General features: G+C 39.4%; 1 protein-coding gene across 1 annotated transcript in view; it reads left to right on the top strand.

Moving 5' to 3' along the window:
• Positions 1 to 19,706, top strand: part of cpamd8 (C3 and PZP like alpha-2-macroglobulin domain containing 8) — a 151,788-nt gene that overhangs the window by 75,869 nt on the left and 56,213 nt on the right. The window contains exons 22-28 of the mRNA XM_061888885.1: positions 5,569 to 5,699; positions 5,798 to 5,849; positions 9,011 to 9,309; positions 11,219 to 11,287; positions 11,387 to 11,543; positions 14,280 to 14,456; positions 18,937 to 19,018. Of these exons, the coding sequence (XP_061744869.1) occupies positions 5,569 to 5,699; positions 5,798 to 5,849; positions 9,011 to 9,309; positions 11,219 to 11,287; positions 11,387 to 11,543; positions 14,280 to 14,456; positions 18,937 to 19,018 (967 nt within the window). The remainder of the gene's footprint in view (positions 1 to 5,568; positions 5,700 to 5,797; positions 5,850 to 9,010; positions 9,310 to 11,218; positions 11,288 to 11,386; positions 11,544 to 14,279; positions 14,457 to 18,936; positions 19,019 to 19,706) is intronic.

The following is a 19,706-nucleotide window of genomic DNA, read 5'->3' on the forward strand; positions in this document are numbered from 1 at the left end:
TATAATCATAGCCTCCAGCAGCAAGAGCTATTTGAACCGAGAAAGCGACAATTTCCCCATTAATTTGAGCGAGGATGAAAGATTCGTGCATGAGGAAAGTTAGAGTCAAGCACACAAAAAAAGAAAGAAAAGGCGACCGCTCCAGGCGGCGGCAGTGTGAGCATTTCAGATGTAATTAGACACATTAACTTGGATAATTCTGGAAAATCCCTTATCTGCTTATTGTGTTAATAGTATTTTAGTGAGATTATAAAGTCATACCTGAAAGTCGGATGGCTGCGGTGAACGCTAGCGTCTCTGAGAGAAGCCGAGGAGCCAAGATCACAGCTGCCTTTTTGAGCTGCAGGATGAGGTCGCATAATCCACTCAAGTCTCCGGTAAGAGCCGACTTAATATCACAATTTCCCCATCCAAACACTTACTGGTTTACGTAGAGAAGAAACATGTTCGCTTCACAACAAACAAAGAAACACCGGCTGTGTTTCGGTTGCTAAAGGCAGCTGCAATCCACCGCTTTCCACCAACAGCATTCCTCTTTATAGTCTCCATTATTAATTGAACAAATTGCATAAGATTCAGCAACACAGATGTCCAAAATACTGTGTAATTATGCGATGAAAAGAGACAACTTTTAGCTGTGTGTGGTGCTGAGAGAACATGTCTGCTCCAACCAATAACGTCACAAGCACGCGTCAACATAAGCGTCATCATTCAGGATACTTCGCGGGAAATTTAAAATTGCAATTTAGTAAACTACACCGGCCGTATTGGCATGTGTTGCAATGTTAAGATTTCATCATTGATACATAAACTATCAGACTGCGCTGTTGGTAGTAGTGGGTTTCAGTAGGCCTTTAAAACTCCATTTTCCATTATTTTCACAGAGCCAAAAAAGGCATCATGGCGAATTCTGTTTCATTAGCAAAGCCTACCTTTATTAACGACTTAAGCACTTGTGCCTCACTTACAAAGGGCGGGCTTGTCCGCAGGCGAGATGAGAGAATACGAATTTGCAGGAAATGTGCTTAACTTCAAGCCTGTAAAAACATGAGAAAATGGCCCTCAATAAATCCTTTGGTGTGATACCTGTGTTTATTATGCAAAATATTATAGGTGTATCCTCTGTCAACGATGACATTGAAGTACTACCAATATCTCCATCCTGAAAAAGCCAACTTTGTGTTGATGTTGGGAGTTGTGATGCCTGTGAATGCACCTCTCATGAATGTGAGAATGGTGGTGGATTATGAGAAGGTATTGTGGAGGTGAATGCTACAAAAATTGGTAGTGGTGTTGTACTGATTAAAAAGGTAAATTGACCGTTACTGGAAAACTGTAAAAATATTATTGCCGTATTTCCGATCACTCCAATTATATACATCTGATCCCCTTCAATCCTTCTGATCTGCTTTAGTTACTGAAAAAAGCCAAAGGAATTGTGGTTCAAATGCAACTTTCAGCGTTTTACCATACACAATTGTCATTAGATCCTCTTTCAAATGTTGTGAAATTAGCTGGGCCAAAGATTGTATTGTAATTCTCCCACAATAGTCTTTCATATTGGTAGCAGGACTTTGGCCTCTACAGCGTGGCGCCCGTAAGAAAAGTCGTGCCCTGCAGGCTGTGTGTGTGTCTGTGTGATCTGCTCGCCCACCTTGAGGTACAAACATTCCCCTTCTGGGTGTATGTGAGAACAAAGCTGGCCAACAGCGGGGAAGCCGCCACAGCTGTGCTGTGACACTCAGTGGCATGTTGATGAGTTTGCAGGTCACCAGCGGTCAATGGGCCCCCCATGGCCCCACTTCTTCTCCCCTTGGCCCCCCTTATGTTTCCCTCTCACTACACACACACAAAGAGACGCCACTGGCACATGGCCACGTTTCCAATGCTAGGGTCCTTGTACAGGCATGTTTGTCTTGTGCAATGTGCTGTATGTTGTACAAGATGTCCACAAACAAGGTTTAGAAGAATGGCTACATCTGCTGGGTTTAACTCAGCCATTGATAATGTTGATGTATCACAGAAATACAAATCCCGTTTCCGTATGAGTTGGGAAATTGTGTTAGATGTAAATATAAACGGACTACAATGATTTGCAAATCATTTTCAACCCATATTCAGTTGAATATGCTACAAAGACAACATATTTGATGTTCAAACCGATAAACATTTTTTTTTTTTGCATATAATCATTAACTTTAGAATTTGATGCCAGCAACACGTGACAAAGAAGTTGGGAAAGGTGGCAATAAATACTGATAAAGTTGAGGAATGCTCATCAAAAACTTATTTGGAACATCCCACAAGTTTGCAGGCTAATTGGGAACAGGTGGGTGCCATGATTAGGTATAAAAACAGCTTCCCAAAAAATGCTCAGTCTTTCACAAGAAAGGATGGGGCGAGGTACACCCCTTTGTCCACAACTGCGTGGGCAAAGAGTCAAACAGTTTACGAACAAAGTTTCTCAAAGTGCAATTGCAAGAAATTTAGGCATTTCATCATCTACGGTCCATTATATCATCGAAATGTTCAGAGAATCTGGAGAAATCCCTCCGCGTAAGCGGCATGGCTGGAAACCAACATTGAATGACCGTGACCTTCAATCCCTCAGACGGCAGTGTATCAAAAAACGACATCAATCTCTAAAAGATATCACCACATGGGCTCAGGAACACTTCTCCCGTCCAAAGGCAAAACTTGATGCTGTCTTACAAAGATCTACAAAGTCATCAAACGTATAGATGATTTCTTGAGCTTTCATTTTCTTGCCGATAGAGCCATGGATTGAATCTGCTCTCATGAACATGTGCCCTTTCTCCAGATATTTTATTACAATCTCGGGTGGGCCCCATTCTGCGTTTGCACATTGGGCAAGAGCCGTGTACAGCGTCCAGTTTTGATTTTGACCTCCACAGTTATCTGCCCAGAAGACTATGCAAGGGGGAGAATCAAGAACAATACATTTAATGAAGGTGCTTGCAACGTCCTGGGCCAATCTTCCAAATATCTCCTCGTGCCATAATATCACATAATCAGGTTGACCGTCGGCCCCCATTCGTCTCATTAAAGACAATAAGGCGACTGACAAAGTAGCTCCGATTCGTCCCTTGAGATACCAGGTTTTTCTGTTGTATCTACGCGGTTATGTGATAGTTGCTAGGTCCTGCCATGCGCGTAACATCTTACTTACGGAAAAAATTACAATATCGCATACACTAATGTAAAGCATATCACCTAGGAACTCGAAATTATTATCAGCCCAGTTTTGACCAAAATTGAGTAACTGGGTTTTTTGCCTTTGGACGGGAGACTTCAGAAAACCACTGTCACTACATCTGTAAGTGCAAGTCAAAGCTCTACTATGCAAAGCGAAAGCCATTTATCAACAACATCCAGAAACGGCGCCGGCTTCTCTGGGCCCGAGATCATATAAGATGGACTGATGCAAAGTGGAAAAGTGTTCTGTGGTCTGACGAGTCCACATTTCAAATTGCTTTTGGAAATATTTGACATCGTGCCCATCGAAAATGTTTGGCGCATTATGAAGCGTAAAATACGACAGCGGAGACTGTGACTGTTGAACGACCAACGCTCTACATAAAACAAGAATGGGAAAAAATTCCACTTTCAAAGATTCAACAATTAGTTTCCTCAGTTCCCAAACGTTTATTGAGTGTTGTTAAAAGAAAAGGTGATGTAACACAGTGGTGAACATGCCCTTTCCCAACTACTTTGGCACGCCTTGCAGCCATGAAATTCTAAGTTAATTATTATTTGCAAAAAAAAGTCGACTTTGAGTTTGAACATCAAATATCTTGTCTTTGTAGTGCATTCAATTGAATACGGTTTGAAAATCATTTGCAAATCATTTTATTCCGTTTATATTTACATCCAACACAATTTCCCAACTCATATGGAAATGGGGTTTGTAACTTAAACAATCCTAAATATTTGCCAAAAGTGAGTCTCAATGTCTATAATGGCACAATGCCATGTTCAGCTTCACCAAGGAAGAGAATCATTATAATTGACTTATTAGCAGGAGAATGATTGGTTGTGTTGGATTAGCTCCTGCTCAATGTGTCCTGTCATCAGTCCAGGTCCTAGTCAGCCTTTTACCTCAAGTCCAAAAAGTCCAAACTTCTTCCACAGAGGGTCACATACAGAAACATTGAAAGATGCGGGGTGCCACTTTTAATGCATTTTGGGTATGAAGGATGCTAAAGATCAACAAGCTACCTGATCAATAAATCAATAATTTTGCTTTGGGTTATATTCAAGAAACCTTATTTTCATAGCAGCACACAGATGGGGCGAAATGTAATACGTAAGGTCCCAGATTTAAGAGTACCAGAAGAACGGTAATATGTACATTATAATGTAAATAGAATAGCATACAGTCGTGGTCAAAAGTTTACATACACTTATGCCATGGCTGTCTTAGGTTTCCAATCATTTCTACAACTCTTATTTTTTTGTGATAGAGTGATTGGAGCACATTTAAAATTAGTTGGTCACAAAAAACATTCATTTTATGAATTTATTATGGGTCTACTGAAAATGTGACCAAACCTGCTGGGTCAAAAGTATACATACAGCAATTTTAATATTTGGTTACATGTCCCTTGACAAGTTTCACTGCAATAAGGCGCTTTTGGTAGCCATCCACAAGCTTCTGGTTGAATTTTTGACCATTCCTCTTGACAAAATTGGTGCAGTTAAGCTGAATTTGTTGGTTTTCTGACATGGACTTGTTTCTTCAGCATTGTCCACATGTTCTCAATGGGGTTTAAGTTATGACTTTGGGAAGGCCATTCTAAAACCTTAATTCTAGCCTGATTTAGCCATTCCTTTACCACTTTTGATGTGTGTTTGGGGTCATTGTCCTGTTAGAACACCCAACTGCGCCCAAGACCCAACCTGCGTGTTATTGATTTTAGGTTTTACTGTATAATTATGCAGGATAAGGTAATGGAAATATACAGTATACATAGAATCAATAAATAAAGATTGAAATCCTCTAGTGCAAATGGAATGTAAAACCGTGACGCCAAACTGAACCAACTAAATGTCCAGTTCAGTGCTGTTGGCACTTGTGATATGTGACAAAGCAAATTAGTGTATATATCTAATAAGTTTAATAAATGATGAACTAAAGTTATATATAGAGGCCTGTGCCGCACTTTGGACGTCCCTACACAAAGTCACCCAGTATAGGCCCTAGCACCTACCAAAAACTGGCAGTATGGAGAATTTATTTATTATAGAAAACAAATACAATTTGCAGATTTGCTCGGAATATTTTTTTTTACTATAATTTGCTGGTGATCCAAATTAGAATTGTTTAAGCATGACCTGATTGAAAACCATTATAATTTGTCATTATATTTGCGAGAAAAATGCAAGAAACAAATAATAGTTACACAGAGTACATCCATCCATCCATCCATTTCCTACCGCTTGTCCCTCTCGGGGGTTTGGGGCGTGCTGGAACCTATGTCATGCGATAATAATCCAAAAAGACACAACAAGGCACACTAACTGTTGTGTTTTCCTGTTGCTTGACAGCCCGAGCCATTGCCTACAGTGAACCAAGCTGCTGCTCAGGCGCACCACAGGCAAGCAAAACAGGAAACGATTTGGAAGAAAGAAGGTCACCAACTGGCTTTGATTTTGTTCGCAGGACTGTCCTTGTGGAGGTATGTGAGCACCAATTTACCAGTGTTGTGTACTGCATTGCACTGAAGAATGACACAAGAAAAATCACATGTTTTTCTGTGTCGTAATTTCCTTGCAGCCAGAAGGTTTGCCAAGGGAATACACCTATAGTGTCTTCTTCTGTCCCAATGGTGAGTATTTATATTCCTGCATCTGATAGCAAGTTTAGCCATTCAGTAATATTTCAGACATACCGTATTTTTCGGACTGTCAGTCGCTCCGGAGTATATGTGGCATTGGCCGAATATGCATAATAAAGAAGAAAAAAAACATTTTTAGGGGAAATGTATTTGATAAAATCCAACACCAAGAATAGACATTTGAAAGGCAATTTAAAATAAATAAAGAATAATGAACAACAGGCTGAATAAGAGTACGTTATATGACGCATAAATAATAGGGGTGTGGGAAAAATCGATTCGAGTACGTTGTGCGATTCAGAATTAATTCTCATTTTTAAAAAATCGATTTTTTTTTTTTGATTTAAATTTTTTTTTTTTTTTAATCAATCCAACAAACTACTACACAGCAATACCATAACAATGCAATCCAATTCCAAAACCAAACCTGACCCAGCAACACTCAGAACTGCAATAAACAGAGCAATTAAGAGGAGAAACACACACGACACAGAACAAACCAAAAGTAGTGAAACAAAAATGAATATTATCAACAACAGTATCAATATTAGTTATAATTTCAGCATAGCAGTGATTAAAAATCCATCATTGACATTATCATTAGACATTTGTGAAAATTTAAAAAAAGAACAATAGTGTCACAGTGGCTAACACTTGCATCTCATAAGCTTGACAACACACTGTGTCCAATGTTTTCACAAAGATAAAATGAGTCATATTTTTGGTTCGTTTAATAGTTAAATTTACATTATTGCAATCAGTTGATAAAACTTTGTCCTTTACAATTATAAAAGCTTTTTTTAAAGAAATCTACTACTCTGCTAGCATGTCAGCAGACTGGGGTAGATCCTGCTGAAATCCTATGTATTGAATGAATACAGAATCGTTTTGAATCGTAAAAATATTGTTTTTGAATCGAGAATTGAATCGAATCGAAAAAATCTATATATTATCGAATCGTGACCCCAAGAATCGATATTGAATCGAATCGTGGGACACCCAAAGATTCACAGCCCTAATAAATAACCAACTGAGAAGGTGCCTGGTATGTTAACGTAACATTATGGTAAGAGTCATTCAAATAATTATAACATATAGAACATGCTATACGTTTACCAAACAATCTGTCACTCCTAATCGATAAATCCGATGAAATCTTCTTTCTCGATGTCGCTTCTAAACAACTCTGCCAACTCCAAAGGTATGCGCCACTTCCTCTTGTCGTTTTCTGCTGCATATTTCACTACGTCCATCTTGTAATCTGCAGAACATGATTTCCTTTTCGGTCCAATTTTTGTTCAGCCCTTCTCAGTTCTTATAAGTTACCGCCAACGATGAAATTAACCATTTTAATAGCTACGGCAGTAGCATATAGCATATAGCAGTGAGCATTCCATGACCCACAATGCACTTCTGCCATGACCCTCCCCCGCCAAATTCTTATTGGTTGACGTGTATGTGACGATTGCTGACATTTTCTTTGTCTCTTCCGCGAATGAGATAAATAATATTATTTGATATTTTACGGTAATGCGTTAATAATTTCACACATAAGTCGCTCCGGAGTATGTGTCGCACCCCCGGCCAAACTATGAAAAATAACTGCGACTTATAGTCCGAAAAATACGGTGGCTTCACTAAAAGGGGTCTAATGGTGGGAATGCATGTTGTCAAGCCCTTTTGTGGTGGGTTTATTTAAAAAAATGTAGGAACAAACAAAACACGCTTAAAGTGTTACTCCTTGAGAAACTTAATGAGCTTTGCCAGATGCATGATGGAAGTTTGACTTCAGATGTTTTGTGCGACTCTAAAAGGTGGTCATGATTATATTGAGAATCATTACAATTGACCTCCATACAAGGAAGTACTGCTGTTAAGCAATTAAAAACAATGTGATTAAATAACTGTGATCTGTAAGAATTAATCTAATTGATCTTGCTTTTAATTGCACCAAAACTGAGGTATGTTCATTTAAATTCATTACATTATTATAAAGATACATTTATAAACAGAAAAAAACATCTTCGTAGAGTCATGAATTGTTTTTAACAGACTCAAAGAGATGCTGTCTGTTTTATTTACTAAAGGTCATATTAATGCTGAAGACCGCACATCTACAGTGTTTTCACAGTAATTATCATAGTGCTAGCTTAATAACTCATAATGGTTTAAGGCGGGGTCGGCAACCCGCGGCTCTAGAGCGACATGCAGCTCTTTAGCGCCGCCCTAGTGGCTCTCTAGAGCTTTTTCAAAATGTTTGAAAATTAGAAAAAGATGAGGGGAAAAAACATATTTTTACTTTTAATATGGTTTCTGTAGGAGGACAAACATGACACAAACCTCCCCAATTGTTATAAAGCACACTGTTTGTATTAAACATGCGTCACCGATTCGAGTATTTGGCGAGCGCCGTTTTGTCCTACTAGTTTTGCTGGTCCTTGAACTCACCGTAGTTTGTTTTCATGTTTCGAGGACGTGTTTTATGCCCCTTTTTTTTCTGTCTCATTTTGTCCACCAAACTTTTAACGCTGTGCATGAATGCACAAATGTGAGTTTTGTTGACGTTATTGACTTGTGTGGGATGCAAATCAGACATATTTGGTCACTGCATGACTGCAAGCTAACAGATGCTAACATGCTATTTAGGCTAGCTGTATGTAAATGTTGCATCATTGTGCCTCATTTGTAGGTATATAGGAGCTCATTGGGTTGCCTTTAAGTCCTCTTAATTAAATTTATAGCTCATGACACTATCTGTATGTAATATGGCTTTTATTTTTTGCGGCTCCAGACATATTTGTTTTTGTATTTTTGGTCCAATATGGCTCTTTCAACATTTTAGGTTGACGACCCCTGGTTTAAGGGAACAGATTTAATGAGTAAATGTCTATCTTTCACAAGTAGAAGTTAAATGTTGTAAAACGTTTCTCCATGATCCAGTTTGATTGGCTGTCTCGTACACACATGTATCTCAGAGGCATACAGAAAAAATAGTTACAAATAAAAAAACTGATTAACACGATTTAAAAACATAACATGCTAAACAAGACTAATTAATTAATTGCAAATAATGCGATAATTTGACACCTCTATTAGAAAGTACCATCGTTGCGTGGTGGACTTAAACCTGACAATTGTATTGATATCATCAGAGAGGATCCACATCTCAACCCCCAACAAGTACGAGTACCAGTACGTGAAGAAGCCCGCCAAGATGAGCCAGTTCCAGGTGGCCGTGAAGACACACAACGATGCCCATTTCGCCCTGTCCCCCACACCCCATGACAGCGCAGAAATGATTGAGATCGTGCTGGGGGGCAGGCAGAACTCCCGTTCCTGGATCTGTTTGGGCAAGATGGGCGAGGCGCTCGTCACTGTCCCCACGCCAGGCATCCTCTCCTGGGACGAGTTCCGCAGCTTCTGGATCAGTTGGAAAGCAGGCCTGGTGCAAGTAGGTGTTTGATTCCACTCAGGAATATAAACCATATTGATACAGACAGTCTTGAAAAATGTTTAATGTGTACCCCTCCATTGTTGCGATGGACCCAGTGAATAAATATCCTGGACCAGCAAGAGCAACAAATTGGGCTTCAGATTAAAAAAACGCCGCAGGAAGCAAAGTGAGGTGATAGGTCGCCTGTTGCCATTTTTTTATTAATTAATTAATTTATTGATTCATTTTATTTTTTTCGGCGCCATGTTTACTGACAGGCCTTCTCAAAATACAGCCCGCGGGCCACATGCGGCCCATTAAGATTTTCTATCTGGCCGTTCTACATAATTTTTTTAGACCTTTAACATCAAAACTCTCCCGTCTAAAGGCAAAACCCAGTAACTCAATTTTGGTCAAAACTGAGCTGATAATAATTTTGGAGTTCCTAGGTGATATGCTTTACATTAGTGTATGCGATATTGTAATTTGTTCCGTAAGTAAGCTGTCACGCGCATGGCAGGACCTAGCAACTACCACATAACCGTGTAGATACAACAAAAAAACCTAGTATCACAAGGGACCAATCGGAGCTTCTTTGTCAGTCGCCTTATTGTTTTTAATGAGACATTTGCACGAATGGGGGCCGACGGTCAACCTGATTATGTGATATTATGGCACGAGGGGATATTTGGAAGATTGGCCCAGGACGTTGCAAGCACCTTCATTAAATGTATTGTTTTTGATTCTTCCCCTTGCATTATCTTTTGGGCAGATAACTGTGGAGGTCAAAATAAAAACTGGACGCTGTACACGGCTCTTGCCCAATGTGCAAACGCAGAATAGGGCCCACCCGAGATTGTGATAGAATATCTGGAGAAAGGGCACACGTTCATGAGAGCAGATTCAATCCATGGCTCTATCGGCAAGAAAATGAAAGCTCAAGAAAACATCCATACGTTTGATGACTTTGTAGATCTTTGTAAGACAGCATCAAGATAGATTGGTTTTCCTTTGTTTTCTCAAAATCAGCTAGAAGTAAGTTACTAGGTTTTGCCTTTTGGACGGGAGAACTGTTGCGGCAATTATGATGTGCAGTGCTGTTTTTAAATTACCGTAAGTCTTGAACTATAGAAAGTATTTCAATGGTTGAAATCTGCTCTTTTGAGTGTTGTACGAGTTATTACGGTAATTACATCACAGCAGCTCAGACCAGGAACAAAGCAGTGTGGGCGGGATTTGTTTTCAGAGCAGCCAGCCCAAAACGCGTGTGTCAGGAACAGATGTGGAAGCAGATTTTTACAACTAATTTCTGGATAAATGTCATACATAGTATGTCATATTGTAGGTTTATTACCCTTTGCATTCATATTTGGCTGTTTCCATTTTTATTGTAAAAGATGTCTATGGAGGAGCTGGTCTGAGAAGTAAAAGAGGAGCGATGTTCATAAGTTGTTAATATTCAGTGTTTTATTGTTCATAGTTAATAATGTACGTCCCACTTTCTTTATTTTCAGCTACATTTTGGGTGTCCCTTTCAGTAAAAAACGGTAAAATTCCATTCCTTTTTTTGAGGTGGTCTGTCATAACTTTTTTAGAACTGTATCGGACATTGTGACTTTTGGCATTAGTGTTCCTGGAAAAAAAAGGGACCCAAACACACATACTGTACAGCAGATTTTTACAGCTGAATGTGTATATATAATTTATACACACGTACACGTTGGCCCCCCCAGACACATGTTTTTCTCTCAATGTGGCCCCCGAGTCAAAATATTTGCCCAGCTTTGTTGTAATGTCACGCTTTACAGGCCGATTTGCTTTGGTTGCCACTCATTGGTTGGCATGCGGCTCCATTTGCTCCATACTGTCCACCAAGGGCATCATAATCTATTTATGGATCTTTTCTTTTGTACTTTATTGTCCTCAGGTGGGCCACGGTTTATATCCGTCCAATGCATCAGTAATCCTTCAGTGGTCTGGAATGACCCCTTCACAGGTTTGACTTTTTTTTGGAAAGATTTTTAAGACTACCACTTGTGGTAATTTTTTCCTCAAACTAATGTACAGTCAGTAAATTGTGTTTCCCCTCAACCAGATTCGACACATAGGCTTCTCCACAGGCTGGGGATCAGTTGGAGAGTTTAAAATCTGGAGAAAGGAAGACTCTGATGAAAACCACAATGAGGCTTTCACTCTGGGGGTCCCACACAACATGGTGCTTGGATCTGAGCGAGCCTTTGCATTCATGATTGGTAAGTAGAATGACTCTTACAGTGTTGTGAAATTATTTTTATTGCTTTCTAACATATAAAAATTGGGTCATTCTATATAGGTGGCTAGCAATGCCCTGGTCAGGTTATGTTTAGTTTGGTATTTCCTTAGTTGTTGTTTATTTCTGTGTCAGCACCCTGGCTTGTTTTCATAGTTGCTATGGGTGCTGATTTTCTGCACCTACCTCTGATTAGTGGTCGGGATGCTCACCTGCTCCCGGTCACTAATCAGAAAGCTATTTATCCCTGCCTCACTCCTCACTCTGGTTGGCTGTCTTGTTCCTTTAACACAATGCTTACGGTTGGTATTTATTTTCATATAAGATTATATTTACTAACTTCTACCTTGTTTGCTAGTCTTTGTTAAGCTTTGTCGTGAGCTTCCCGCGCCATCGGCACATTATCATTTTCGTATTTTTGCTTCATCATTGGACTAAATCACCTTCTTACCTGCACGCTGCTTCCTGACATCCTTCTGCATCTCGGGGAAACGACCACCACAGAACCATGCGACCCAGACGTAACACAATTCTACCTCTAAATCACTTTAAAAATGCATTAAAAAACGTCCACAATGCTTTATTTACGTTACGTAACTTGTAACACTAAGGAACTCTTTTTTTTTTTTTTTTCCATATTAGTAACACATCAGCATGCTACGGTATTAACCGTAAAAGCTAACTCTGGCAACAACTCGAAAAGCGTTTGAGTTTGTAATACACAACACTGTGATACGACACCAATTTGTACTGACTGAAAAACACGAACACGCATATTACAGTATCCGTAAAGTATTAGCCCACACTTCATGTTTTGTTTGTACACAGCTAGCCAGAGAGCCTATGTACTTTAGTAGTACTAACACTAGGGGTGTAACGGTACGGTTCGGTATGTACCTCTGTTCGGAGGTCACGGTTCGTTTAATTTTCGGTACAGTAAGAAAACAACAAAATATACATTTTTGTGTTGTTTATTTACCAAATTTGCAAAATCTTCCACCGAAAATATTTTTCTTAGTGGAATATTTGATGTGAAGTAATCGGAACCTTGGATAGGTCAATAATTCATAATAACATTGATTTTGATTAAATATTTTGCATTGAGCAATGACAGTTTGAAAGAAAAAAAAACAGCTTTTGTTTTATTAGTCAACGTTGCAACTTTTTCTAAATTACATTTAGCCTTTAAGCTTTTTTTATTTCACTTTTGTGTATGTTTTTGTTAATTTTAATAGTATTTTTTAGAATGTGTCGTGGGCCTTTAAAACATTAGCTGTGGGCCGCAAATGGCTTCCGGGGCACACTTTTGACTACCCTGTTATAGATAATAAAAATTAAAATCTGATAAATCTATGGGTAAAAAGCAGAGCCTGGCGACGCATGCGCGTTTATCATAACTCTCTCGCCCCTCCCTCACGAATGCTGCTGCGTGCACAATTTGTTTTGTTTTTAACCCCTTCTTTACCCTGAACGTACATTGAAAATACACGCAACCCTAAGTTAAAATGCCGGACATTTGAGACATTTAAGTAACTCGACCCGGACAGCCCCGCAAAAGAGGACATATCCGGTGAAATGAGGAGGTATGGTCAGTCTACCGTAGCCCGGTCGCTGCTATCATGCCTTTGGTTTTGTGCCTCAGTGTGCATTGTTTACACAAGGTGCGGTACGCTACTTAATATGTCCGTTTGAAAACCCGTTCGGTACACCTCCGAACCGAACCGAAACCCCCGTACCGAAACGGTTCAATACAAGTACATGTACCATTACACCCCTAACTAACACGCATGGTGTGCTGCATGTATTAGGATCGATGTTAAAGTGACTCACTCAATGGACAGTTGTTCGTCTGGTCCAGCTGGCCAGGGAAGTTTCCTGTTAATTTTAGGTAAGCAGTCCATTTATGTCAAAATAGCCTGGCTCCAAGTTTCATATTTAAAGCGTCAAAATTGCTTTCCTCTCCCTCTCCCGGTTTCCGTCTGCTCCAACATCTCACTCTTCCTTCGTGCTGGCTACTATAAGCAGCAGTATATTTAGCTTAAAAATTATAAGGTTGTAAACCCTCATTTGTCCAAAAATAATCATTTTCGTTCTCTGTTACCAAGTCTGCCATGATTAGAACACACACTTGGGTTTGAATCCGTAAGCAGTGTAGTAAAACTAATTAAATTGATGCATTTTGGTGTATGCCGGCATTTTTTTAATGGAAAAACTTATTCCAATATAAATTGGTTTGCATTTTGAACATTTCAACAGATGGTCTCAGTTAGTACCAGCATCTCTCAGGGCGCATCTTCAGTGCACTAAAAAAGTGGGCTCCTTTGTAGATGGTACTGCATCTAAAATGCCCAGTAAAAGTAGTATGTCTGCTGTATGTTTCAAAACATAGAAAACCCCCAGATGTACAGTAGGCGCACGATAGCATGAATGTACAGTAAAAGAGTGTTTCTATGGTAAAAACTGCGCATTACACACAAAAACCTTATTTTAGAAAAAGCAGTCTGCACCCGTTTTTAATCGTACATGCAGTCTAAGTGTATCACACACTCACTAATGGTACACACAATTTTGTAGTTTGCACACTCTGTTTAACACGTGGTACTTAGATCTTCGTAGATCAGGCCCATGCTGTGTTAAAAGTGGTTGCTGGAACATGAGAAGTGAGGTACTGTGTCTAAATCCTTAAGTCACTTGAATGATGATGTGTCCTTGCTTTTAGGGGATGTCATGGGACCAACACTCAACAACCTAGACAAGTTGCTGCGATTGCCATTCGGGTGTGGAGAGCAGAACATGATCCACTTTGCACCCAACGTCTTTGTGCTTAAGTACCTGCAGAAGACCAGGCAACTCAGCCTGGAGGTGGAAAATGAGGCCACTGATTACCTGTTGCAAGGTAAGACTCTGTTTACCCACTTGACAATTAGGTCTCATATTGCATGTTTTGGTAAATGGTAAATGGGTTGTACTTGTATAGCGCTTTTCTACCCCTTTTTAAGGAGCCAAAAGCACTTTGACAGTATTTCCACATTCGCCCATTCACACACACATTTACACACTGACGGCGGGAGCTGCCATGCAAGGCGCTCACGAGGACCCATCAGGAGCAAGGGTGAAGTGTCTTGCCCAAGGGCACAACGGACGTGACTAGGATGGTAGAAGGTGGGGATTGAACCAGTAACCCTCAGATTGCTGGCACAGCCACTCTACCAACCTCGCCACGCCGTCCCCTATTCATTAAAATCTGAGCATGAAAATTAGCCATGGGTATGACACAGGTCTCCCGCCTGCTCGTGAGGATGAGGTCCATTTCCTGCTGACCTCCCAGCGGTTAGGTGTCGCATCTGTAAAAACTTGGGGAAGCGGGGACGTCAGTTCTCAGAAAGCACCTCTCAACAACTCAAATCCCTTGTAGGCCTGCTGCGCAAAAAAGAGCAGAAGGAAGGAATTCTGTTGTTAAAGTTTTTCGGAAATGACAGCAGTGGAACTGGGAACTTTGACCTTGTTGGCAATGAATACTCTGGATTAGGGACTGCCATGTGGTGTTCAGTATGTTTTTACCCACAGCACTCCTGACCAGTCCTTCTCTGTCCATATTGATGAAGTTGCAAAACTTTTTTTCAAACACTCACACTCATTGAAGACTGATAGAATGTAAAACCAGAGACAAAACTACAGTAGATCACCTTTGGCAAGGAATTTCTATGAAGCATATGTTGACCTGTTTAAACAGCGCATAATTTAAAACGTTCAATAAAACCTCCAAAGTCGAGCGCGATCAATTAATTTAACCCCCTTTTAATTTCATAATAGATCACCCTATAGAAAATAATAAGAAAAAAATTATCTGTTACATGGCAAAGCCTTAATAAAAGTCTTAACATTTTTGAAAGGTGAGTTTTGTTGATGTTATTGACTGATGTGGAGTGTGCTAATCAGACATATTTGGTCACGGCACGACTGCAAGCTAATCGATGCTAACATGCTATTTAGGCTAGCTGTATGTACATATTGCATCATTATGCCTCATTTGTAGCTATATTTGCATCCAGCCTTTCCCTCCACCCACATTTAACGCCAAACAAACGCATACCAATCGTTGGTTAGAAGGCGATCGCAAATTTGTCCGCGCTTCCTCCCATGCCGCTGTCCGTCGTGATATGGCTCAAAAGATTCTGTTTCTTCTTTAATTTAGTTTTCGGTACCTGCCTCCACACTCCAACCATCCGTTTCAATACATGCGTAATCTGTTGAATCGCTTATGGCGCTGAAATTCGAGTCTGAATCCGAGCTAATATCGCTATACCTTTCTGTGCTATCCGCCATGTTTGTTTCTGTGTGGTCACGCTGTGACGTCACAGGATAATGGAGGGGTGGATATAATGACGGTTAAATCAGGCACTTTGAAGCCGTTTTTTGGGATCTTGCGTGATGGGTAAAATATTTAGAAAAACTTCGAAAAATAAAATAAGCCACTGGGAACTGATTTTTATTGGTTTTAACCCTTCAGAAATTGTGATAATGTTCCCCTTTAACTACTGTTAATAGCATGAACCAGTCCCACTTAAAACATGAATTGAGTCAGTTGAGCATTTTAGTGTCAGTAACATCCCAGATAAATGGAAAGGCAATAAATCATGCAAGTTAGCTTTAATGGCAGAATCTGCAAGACAGCAACTAATTGCCTTGCAAGTGCAAATAAAATTTAACCTATGTAAAACCATAACAAAAGTAAACCTTAACTATGTATTGGTGAGCTAAATCCTACAACAACTTGTGATTTTAATTGATTCTGATTCTTAGGGTGAAGATTCAATTCAAAATGGATTCTTAAATCAAAGCGATTCTCCAATATATTATCTGTTATAAAAATTAGAGTTGTCCCGATCCCGATCGTGGGATTGGACCGTGCCGATGTTTGCCTTGCGCAGACAAACAGAGGTAACTCGAACAAAAACAACGAGAGAGTGGACGACAGAGAGAAGAGGGGAAAGTTGTCAAAGGTTTTGCGTTCATTTATTTTTCTTGTTCTTGTTATTATTAAAAAAACATTTTTTGTGCCAATTTTGTTATTGTTTACAATGTCAGGGACTATGTCTAAGGATACAGGGAGCCTTTAAGGGCTAAACACAAGTGATTTAAATGGGAGACAATTGTAATTTTTTATTTTTTTTTACTTATTGAGCGTTCGTCACTTAATTAAAAAAAACTGTATGTAGCATTCAATACCACACATTTAATCATCATCATCTAATTGACAACTCTTGTAGCAAAGTCTATATATAAAAAGTATGATTTATAAAACATTTTATTAGGATTACTTAACTTTAGTAACTTGCTATAAAACATTTTCAGTTCTATGATCAATTATCGAAGTATAGGGTCAGGACTGGAAATCGGATTGGATATGATGCCACAAAATTGGACCAGGATTGGAGGCCAAAAATGTTGATCCCTAATTAAAATTATAATAAAACCTTTTCAAAAGATCACAGGTTAAAAAAAAATACGTTATCTTGGCTGCTGACATGATATATTAGCACGGCAAGTAACCGCAGATATGGCCTCAAAAACATTTTTTTAAATTAACTAATTTAAAAAAAGTATACATGTGTGTAGATGTATATAATTAATACACACACACATACATACATACATACATACATGTGTACGCCGCCAGTGTGTGAATGGGCGAATGTGGAAATACTGTCAAAGCGGTTTGGGCTCCTTAAAAATGGGTAGAAAAGCGCTACACAAGTACAACCCATTTACCATTTTATATATATATATATATATATATATATATTTATATATATATATATATATAGAAGTAGATATTTTTTTGTTTGTTTTTTAATTCTTTGATTTTTGAAAATTATGATTCAATTTCATATCTGAATAAACTCAGTGGCGTAGTGGTTATGGTGTCCGACCTGAGATCGGTAGGTTGCGAGTTCAAACCCCGGCCGAGTCATGCAAAAGATTATAAAAATGGGACCCATTACCTCCCTGCCTGGCACTCAGCCTCAAGGGTTGGAATTGGGGGTTAAAACACCAAAAATGGTTCCCAGGCTCGTCCACCGCTGCTGCCCACTGCTCCCCTAACCTCCCAGGGGGTGAACAAGGGAAATGGGTCAAATGCAGAGGACAAATTTCACCACACCTAGTGTGTGTGTGACAATCATTGGTACTTTAACTTTAACTTAACTTAAATAAGAATCATAATTCAAATGTGAATAATTTTTTTAGCACCCCGACTATGCTGATGATAAAGCTCAACTATAAATGCCACGTAACCTTCTGTGCAAGGTGTTGGAAAACGACGAAAGGAAAGACAAGAGTTTTTTGTGTTTCGTGAGTAATTCTGACGTTTCATGTGACAAACATTGACATTTGTTTTTTAGAGGTTTGTCTGCCAAATATTTTGGTCAAATTTGTGTGACCTCAGGTTCTTTTTTTAACTTTTGGTGAATGAGCAGCTCTACTAAAACAATGATATGTATGTTATATGACCGAATCACTAGGGGTGTGGGAAAAAATCTATTCGAATAGCGATTCTCACGTTGTGCGATTCAGAATCGATTCTCACTTTTAAAAAATCGATCAGTTTTTTGGGGGATTTTTTTTTATTTATTGTTTTTTTTTAATTGACTTTTTTATTATTATTTTTTATTAATCAATCCAACAAAACAATACACATCTATTCCATAAAAATGCATTCCAATTCCAAAAACCAAACCTGACCCAGCAACACTCAGAACTGCAATAAACAGAGCAATTGAGAGAAGACACAAACACAACACAGAACAAACCAAAAGTAGTGAAACAAAAATGAATATTATCAACAACAGTATTAATATGAGGTATAATTTCAACATAGCAGTGAGTAAAAATCCCTCATTGACATTATCATTAGACATTTATAAAAATAAAAACAAAAGAACAATAGTGTCACAGTGGCTTACACTTGCATCGCATCTCATAAGCTTGACAACACACTGTGTCCAATGTTTTCACAAAGATAAAATAAGTCATATTTTTGGTTCTTTTAATAGTTAAAATAAATGTACATTATAAAACATTGTCCTTTCATAATTATAAAAACTTTTTACAAAAATCTACTCTGCTTGCATGTCAGCAGACTGGGGTAGATCCTGCTGAAATCCTATGTATTGAATGAATAGAGAATCCTTTTGAATCGGGAAAAAAAAGTTTTCTAATCGAGAATCGTGTTGAATTGGGGAAAAAAAAAAAGATTTTGAATCGAATCGTGACCCCAAGAATCGATATTGAATCGAATCATGGGATACCCAAAGATTCACAGCCTTACTAATCACATGAATTCATGATACCATTTCCTCCTTACTCACATCCAGGCTATCAGAGACAACTGACCTACAGGCGTCAGGACGGATCCTACAGCGCTTTCGGAGAACGGGACTCCTCTGGCAGCATGTGGTAAGTCGCGGAAACTCAATGCGGTCAAACTTTGTTCAGCTGAGGCCACATTCTTCTTCTCTTACCGGGACACACGCAGTGAAAGTTTCAACAACCTCCCAGCACACAAACACCAGTGTGGCGTTTACGCTCGGTGGGGTCAAGCACACAGAGAACCAGCTTGTAATATTTATAAGAATGACATCAATGTTCTCAATGGGGGGGGGGGCTCCAGCGCTTGCTGTTTGGGGACCTATTGCACGGCACGTACCTCCAGAGGATTTATGTTTCAAGGTGGATATCATGATATATGATACAGCCCACATTGTAAAACAACGGGCTACATAAACAACCGAGAATCAGAAACAAACTGCATAATTGGTTCCTGGAGGTAGGCAAAAGCGTCAAGATTTATTTGCACTTAAGCGGTATCCGTGACACACGGCGGACCCATGCTGCTCCTGCAGACAGAGATTTAAGTTGTCTGGAGCCACTTCACCAAATGCCACTTTTTTGGCCCACAATATTGAGGAATGACTCAGCGCCAGGATACAACTGCCATGGAAAGCCTGACCTCTTCCCTTGATGACTCGAGCGGATGCAAGCTTTTTCTTGACTCCCAAGGCAACCACTGTTGGTTGTGGGCATAACACAGATGGTGCACGTAGAGGTAACCTTTTACCATGCCCTATGAATCCATCAACATGAG

The sequence above is a fragment of the Nerophis ophidion genome, linkage group LG26 (genome assembly GCF_033978795.1).
Source record: "Nerophis ophidion isolate RoL-2023_Sa linkage group LG26, RoL_Noph_v1.0, whole genome shotgun sequence".
Lineage (NCBI taxonomy): Eukaryota > Metazoa > Chordata > Actinopteri > Syngnathiformes > Syngnathidae > Nerophis > Nerophis ophidion.